The sequence below is a fragment of the Arachis hypogaea genome, chromosome 3 (genome assembly GCF_003086295.3).
Source record: "Arachis hypogaea cultivar Tifrunner chromosome 3, arahy.Tifrunner.gnm2.J5K5, whole genome shotgun sequence".
NCBI classification, from domain to species: domain Eukaryota; kingdom Viridiplantae; phylum Streptophyta; class Magnoliopsida; order Fabales; family Fabaceae; genus Arachis; species Arachis hypogaea.
In genome coordinates, this window is record NC_092038.1 from 42,780,965 (window position 1) to 42,788,847 (window position 7,883).

The window sequence follows — 7,883 nt, forward strand, 5'->3', positions numbered from 1 at the left end:
TTATTTATAAACAATAATATTTGATTTAGATTAGATTAGATTTTATCTTATCTTATCTTATTTTATTTTAGGATGTTCTTATAAATATATGTAAAATATTTTTTTATTATTGGACGTATTAATGAATCGATTATTTTTAAATTTATTAATAAACTAAAATAAAACCAATTTTTTTATAACAATAACAATAAATTCAATTGTTATCAAATCCCTTCAAACCAACTAATTTACACTAGAATGATATTAATTTCGGTAACATTCGGAACGATTTTAATTTCTTTTTTGGATCCATGACTTACCGGAAACTAAAAGGTAGATAACATGATTTATAAAAAGAAATGTGTTTTTGTTTTCTGGTCAGTAAGGTTTCGGACTTTAGATTTTTTAGTTCCAAGACTCAAGAACTCAAAAAATCATCTGGGCTTAACACAGCCCGATTCTTCACTCATCATTACCTTGTAATTATTGACTTGGGCTTCCTAGGCCTTTTATGAGTTGTTTTTGAATTTTACTCTCATTCACCGAGAAAAAAAAAGGGACAGGAAGAAAGAAATTCGACCCTATCATCTGAAGGGAGAAAGAAGGCCAAATTTCTAGAATATTATCTAAAAATTTATCTTATTATAAAAAAAATTACAAAAGATAGCTTAATAAATGTCTATGAAAGATTTTAAAACGCGAAAAAATAATAAAAATATTTTTTCATTAAATGAAAAATAATTTTTGTCTTTAATATCACTTGCGCATTTGATCCAAATTTTTATAGGAGTATTTGGATAATTACTTTAAATAATTTTTTAAAAAAAATACCCTATTGAGACCTTAAAATTATAAAATTTATATTATTTTTTCTTAACTACTTAATCAAAAATATAAAATAAATTATTTAATTAAAAAATATCTTAAAAATATTAGTTAAAAAAAGTTAAAAATGTAAAGTTTAAATTCTTTTTAATATATTTCAACTATTTAATTTACATATTTTATTAAAATATTTATAAGATTTATTTTTAAAACTCATTACATCATGAAATTATGGTTCAGATTTCAGGAAAGTACTTACAAAAAGCTAAACATATCATTAATAAATTAAACGCCATTAATAAAAGTGAACTACTATAACCTAACCAACTTTACAGATAAAAAAAGATTACATATAACATCAAAACATTTAAAATTTTAAAGTTGTCACTTTATACCTGACAAAAATTATAATTAAAAAAGAAAAAAAAAAGGAAAAAGTGACATTTTATAAACATTAAACGACTTTACTACTTATCCATATAGGATTTTAAAAGTGTACAATTTTTTAGGAGATAAAATGATGTTAACCAATAATCATTAGTTTATGTGGACGTCCCATGAATTTAAAACAACCTAGATCTTCAATCGCAATCTTTCTTAGAGGTGGATCCCATCATTATCAAGGATAAGAGAAAATATCGATTTAATTCTTAACTAATATTATGATTTTAAATAAATTAATTAATTTTATAACATTTTCATTAGGTCTAATCATTTTATTATAAATTTATATTTTACGTATTTAATTTATTTTTTTATTTTATATAAAATTTCGGTTTTTCTTCTTGAATTTTGAGTGTGTCTCTGATGACTTGGAATGTTGGAATGGATGAGAACAGGCCAAGGGTGAGTTTTGTTAATTATTGTTAATTAATTGTTGTTAATTATTTTTGTTTTATGACTAGTTGTTAATTGTTTAATTAGGGAGACTCTTGTTAACCCCGAAGAGCCATTTAAACCCTGATCAAAGGGATGGTTTATCCATGTAACAATTTTTATTATTACTTTGTTAGTGCCAATTTGCCAACTTGGCACAAAAACATCGTTATGGCCTTGTCTAGTTGTCTTTGTTCACATAACAAAGTTTTCAAATTAATTTGGATGGTGAATAGTTAATTTATTAGTTTATTTAAATAAATATTAAATTTAAATTATATCTGATATTTAACTTTAAATTATATCTGATGTATGTAATAACTTTTAAATCATCTATATCGAATTTCACTAAATCAGACATCAATTAGTATTTGGTGAATTAATTCTTATTTATGTTCATTTTTACCATATGAGAAAATTTCTCTAGTAATAAAGCTAGATTAAGATTAAAAATTATAATTAAATTTGTAACAAAAATATACATTGTATATGATATTTTTATTTATTTATTTATTTATTATATTCTTTTATTATAAAATAAAATATTTTTTTATTTTTTATTAAAAGACTAATTTTTTACTAGATTATCTGTACTCGTCAAAATATATTTTAATATTTATTTTTTTGATATATTTCATTTAAAAATATTTTTATATTATAATCTTAGTTTTCTTATTTTGTAATTTCCAAAAATATATATACATGTATAATTTCTTAACTTCCGTCGAAATTTTTTCTAAAGTAATTTTTATTTTATTGTTGTAGAAATATAACATAAAAAGGCTTAAGAAGGAAATATAGCAGGAATAACAGAAATAATAGAAATACTACAAAAGTATAGATAATACTACAAAAGAGTTAGTAGAATTACTCTCCAAAATACAATTACTCATTTAATAAAAATACATCTTACAATTTTAAATCAGTAAAAACTTGCTTACAATTATTTTTATATGAAATTATTAGTTAAAAATTGTAAAATAATTTATTATATTTGATTAAATTATTATTTAACATTTTTAACTATTAATTTTGGTGAATATGCATATGTAATTGTCTTTGTCTAAAGATAATAATCGAGAACCATGAGATGATTTGAGATATTAAACTAAATTGTTATTTAACGTTTTCAACTATCAACTTCACACAAAAATATTTACAAATAAATTTTGATTATTAATTTTACATAAAAATAACTACATATAAATATTCATTATTTAAACCCATTTGCCTCTTCCACACACAGAGTTAGGTGCCTTTTATAAATATAACCCTTATTCCCAAATATTCATCCCTCCACTCTTCTAACTCTTATTCATATATCAAAAATTCAAAATAGTCATCACTTTCAACTCTCAAAACTATAATAATATAATAAACTGAAGCAAAGAAAATAATTCATGGATACGTTTATGACTACCACCCGGGTGTTACCAGAACCCGACCTTTACCTATACACTTCAGTCTCAACACCCATTCCAGTTCATGCCAGCATCTTGGTAAGTTTCCTATATCATTATATTCTATTTCCATTATCATTATGGAATAATCAAATGTCAAATTCATCAATTATTTATATCAATTCCAAAGGCTTCGGCATCACCGGTTTTAGAGAACATCATAATGTCCAACAAAATCATCAAAATCTCCGGCGTTCCGCACCGAGCTGTCATTGCCTTCCTACGCTTCCTCTATTCCTTCAGGTTTGTATAACAAATAAGACAGAAATTCAGGTGCAGTTGATTTAATGTGAAATTAATAGTGAGAATTGTTAAATAATTTGACAGATTTTACTAAATTATCGTCTAATGATTTTGGGTTATCAGCTACACGTGAACACTTGAGTTTTATTAGTTTTACAGGTAATTAATAAATAAAAGAGAAATCAATGAGCAATTGATGTTTTAATTGGAGGTAATGATGCAGGTGCAGGAAGGAGGAGATGGAGAAGTACGGAATGCACCTTCTAGCGCTATCGCACGTGTACGCGGTGCCGGAGCTGAAGAAAAGGTGCGTGAAAGCAGTGGGGGAGCACGTGACAGAGGAGAGCGTGGTAGACGTGTTGCAACTGTCGCGGCTCTGCGACGCACCGGATCTTTATCTCAAGTGCGTGAAGTTGGTGGATGATCGGTTCAAGAAGGTGGAGAGAACTGAGGGATGGAGATTCTTACAGAACCATGACCCTGCTCTCGAGCTAGATATCCTCTGTATTCTTGACGACAACGATAACGTAAATCAAATTCAAACTCTGCTCACCGCTGTAAATTAAATTCATATATAATGTATAATATTTTGGATTAGATTATAATTAGGTGGAAATTCGCTAATTCATCTGCAGAATGCAGAAGTTGATAACTAAAAATTATTAAATGATTTGATTAATTTGATTAAAATTTTATCTAACAGTTTTCAGCAATCAACTTCACATGAATTCGCACCTAAATTTTTACCTTATAATTAAGGATGGTTGATATTTTACAGAGGAAGAAGAGATTGATGATGAGGAAGAGACAAGAGAAGGTGTACTTGCAACTGAGTAAAGCAATGGAGTGTTTGGAACACATTTGTACGGAAGGGTGCACCAATGTGGGGCCCTACGATGTGGAACTTCGAAAGGGGAGAGAACCATGCACCAAGTTTGGTGACACGTGTCAGGGGATGCAAGCTTTGATACAACACTTTGCCACGTGTACGAACGGGAATAGTGGAGGCTGCATGAGGTGCAAGCGCATGTGGCAGCTCTTTAGGCTTCACTCCTCCATTTGCCATCGCCATGATTCCTGCAAGGTCCCTCTTTGCAGGTAAAAGATTTAAAATTAATTTACTATGTATTATTTTATTTTTCTTAATTTAGGGATTTGTGATTTGGAGTAAAATAAGATGAAAAAATTTTATAGATAAGCTATATGTATAATTTTTTTATTATTAATGATTAATCACATATAAATATTTTTACGTGAGAATAATAATTATGTTAATACATATTATATATCAAATAATTTAATTAAATATATAAAATTATCTAATAATTTTTAATTATTTTTACATAAAATTAATACATATATATAAATCTTAATATTGTTGGATTTATCATTCAGTCTTTTTTATATAACAAAAAAAATTAAAAAATTAAAGAATGTCTCAACGAATTAGTGCTTTTTTGTCCATTCTCCCAAACTTTGGAAAGGTGGACATTTCTATCTTTTTCTAAAGAGTCCTTGGCTAAGATAAATAGATTTTTAACATCTAAATAAACTTTTGTATCTTATATTTTCTAGTAAACTCTCTATTCTATCATATCATTCATTAATGTTTTTCAAATTATTATATTATACTACCACCAAATTAAATTAGACATCTATAAACATCTAGTTCTAGTGTACACTAATCATATTTTCTTTTACACACACACACACACACACACACACACACACACACACACACACACACACACACACACACACACACACACACACACACACACACACACACACACACACACACACATATATATATATAATTTAATGGTTTATTATTACAATTACGATTCGCTACTTATTATTAGATTCTTTGATAAATGCAATTAATTAAAATAAGTCAAATAATTTATTTATTTATCTATTTAAATAAGTATTAAAATTTTTTTTGTAATATATAAGTAAATTGAATTTAGATCTTTTAAATTTTGAATTTTTATTTTAGAGGATAAGGTATGATTTTTTTTTAAATAATTTCTTTCTCATATTTACTTTTGATCACACCTATGAAATAAACGATGAAAACTCACACTTTACTCTCTAAAATAAAATTCAAAATTTAAAATATTAAAATTCATGGAAATTGTATATAAGCAATGCAAGCCACTCGCTTATATTATAGAGCTATGGTGGCTTTATTTTCTTTATTATAATTTGTCATTCTCTATTATATCCCTCTCCACAACAAATTAGGAGTTTTAAATCATTTCACAAAGTCCACATGCATAAAATGGTAAATGCATAATCATCAACTTGGAGAGAACCATGATAGTGAAGGCTCCCTCTCAACTTTATTATTTTATTTTTCTGTTTTTAATATATTATGGTTCCCTCTCAAAATTAAAACCCGCAATACAACTAGAGTAATACTAATTATTTGTTTTTTTGGTGACTATACTAATTATTTGTTTATCACACGGAGTTGGTGTCCTTTTTTTGACACAAAAATAAATAAATAAATAAATAATAAAGTTCAACGACTAAAACTAAAAAAAAATTCCTTCAAATATCAACTGCAAAAATAGATTTCGAATAGTCAAAATAGTTTTTGAAATATCAAACAGACATCAATTTAATTTTTAAAAAATTAATTTCTTAAATTAATATCAAAAAGATATAATTATAAATCAAATTGATTATTTTATCAATTAAATAATGAAACGTGACATTATTATTTTGTGATACGTCATTATCTAAAAAATACTAATTTAATTTATTATTATATTTTTTAGAGACTAATTTCAAAATGTTGATTTTTTACCACCAAATTAACGACCATAAAATCTTTTAATGACCATTTTAATCCAATATCAAACTCAATTTATAGGAAAACTATATATATAATGAGACAAAATTAAAAAACTTAGAGAATCCAATAATTAAGCACATATTGTCACTGTCTTGTTTTATTCTAATACCATAGGATGATTGTCTTGTCTTACACTTGGAATTTTCTATTCAGTGGTCTGAGTTTAAATAACTTTGATGTTTATTAATTTGAAGACAAATTGAATTGAAGAGGCAAGAAGAGAAGAGAAAAGATGATGGAAGATGGAGACTACTTGTGAGGAAGGTGGCTTCAGCCAAAGCCATGTCATCTTTGTCACTCTCAAACACCAAGTGTGGGTTCAACAAATTCTAGAGGGATCACAAACAATAATCCTCCATCACAAGTTTTTTTTTATGTTAATTATATCTGTACTTAACTAATGTAAGATATGTTTTGTATATTTTTCCTTGAATAAATAAGTTTTTATATATTTTTTGTTTGTAGAGTTAAGGTGGGTATATTTTTTGTTTGTAAAATTTTGCCTCTTTTTCTTTCCGAATTTTGTAAAATAATTATAGTTTTGTATTTTTTTTTCTTGAATAAATAAGTTTTAAGTACTTCATATAATTAAGTTCAAGATATGTTTTTAGTATAAGGAGACATTAAATTAAAGGATTTTAAAAATTTTTTATCTTTGAATTTTTATGGTATTTTTTGATTTAGCTGATTAAGAATTAATTTATGGCGGATCGAAATTCTGGTTAAGAATATGTGAGTACAGGATTTGAACCTCCAAGTTACTTTAAAATCAATGGCTCAGCTCTTTTAGATGTTTTTTTGTTTTTTGTTTTTGAGGTAGATTCTTTTGTAATTTTTGCAGAAATGGGCCATAATTTGTGACATGAAGGAACTGGGCTATGTCAATGATGTGCTCACTATTGTATCTTGGGCTGACTGTTTATTGGCTGGTAGTTAATAATTAGTATTATGTTTTAGGTCCGAAAATAATAATTAGTATTATGTTTAGCTAACTAATCCATTTAAAGGAGTGTTGAGATTAGAATCCTGTTTTTTGTGTATATTATCACTTATTGGGTTAATGACAAATCTTTAAATAAAACTCTGATCCAAGATGAATTAGTCCTTACCTGTCAATTGAAAAATATCATGAAAAACAAAAAAAAAATAATTAGTATTATGTTTTTGAGAAATTGTGAAATGTATATGATTACAAAATTTATTTAAAAAAATCTACTCAAAAACTTTGTATAATCACATTTTATAGTGAAAGCATATTTGTACAAACAAAGCTGAACCTTTTATTTTAATTAGTGAAATTGAAGAGAAAAAGTGTATTAATATTGGTGATTTTTTGGTAGTCAATGAAAACCCATATAGCTGTTTTCATGTATTTATTACAAAATAAATTTTAAAATTTCTACTAATTTTGAAAAATGCTTACCCATTATTATTGATTTGGTTCTGCCATTCCTATTTTGTGGTGCAATGGGGTTGGAAGACTTTCGAGCCAGGTTGACTAAACTGTATCCACATTTATTCATGCATGTATCAGACCAATTTTGTTGGTGTTGTTCACCCTCTTCATTCCATTCAAATGCCACTTTCAACATATAATCTACTCATATTACTATTCATTATATTTATTATTTCATACC

At 26.3% G+C, this 7,883-nt stretch overlaps 1 protein-coding gene across 1 annotated transcript; it reads left to right on the forward strand.

Annotated features, from left to right (window-relative positions):
- Positions 1-2,914: 2,914 nt before the first annotated feature.
- On the forward strand, positions 2,915-6,834 carry LOC112790405 (BTB/POZ and TAZ domain-containing protein 1). The gene is made up of 5 exons (XM_025832790.3): positions 2,915-3,179; positions 3,271-3,383; positions 3,607-3,910; positions 4,162-4,481; positions 6,441-6,834. Exons 1-5 carry the CDS (start codon positions 3,081-3,083, stop codon positions 6,577-6,579), a joined length of 975 nt encoding a protein of 324 aa, XP_025688575.1. The 5' UTR covers positions 2,915-3,080; the 3' UTR covers positions 6,580-6,834.
- The last annotated feature ends 1,049 nt before the right edge of the window (positions 6,835-7,883 follow it).

Excerpts from the sequence above, each read along its gene's own strand:
- LOC112790405 (XM_025832790.3), top strand. The coding sequence starts at position 3,081 with ATGGATACGTTTATGACTACCACCCGGGTGTTACCAGAACCCGACCTT. Across the intron at positions 3,384-3,606 it reads CGCTTCCTCTATTCCTTCAG|GTGCAGGAAGGAGGAGATGG; the intron begins GTTTGTATAACA and ends GTAATGATGCAG. Across the intron at positions 3,911-4,161 it reads TTCTTGACGACAACGATAAC|AGGAAGAAGAGATTGATGAT; the intron begins GTAAATCAAATT and ends GATATTTTACAG.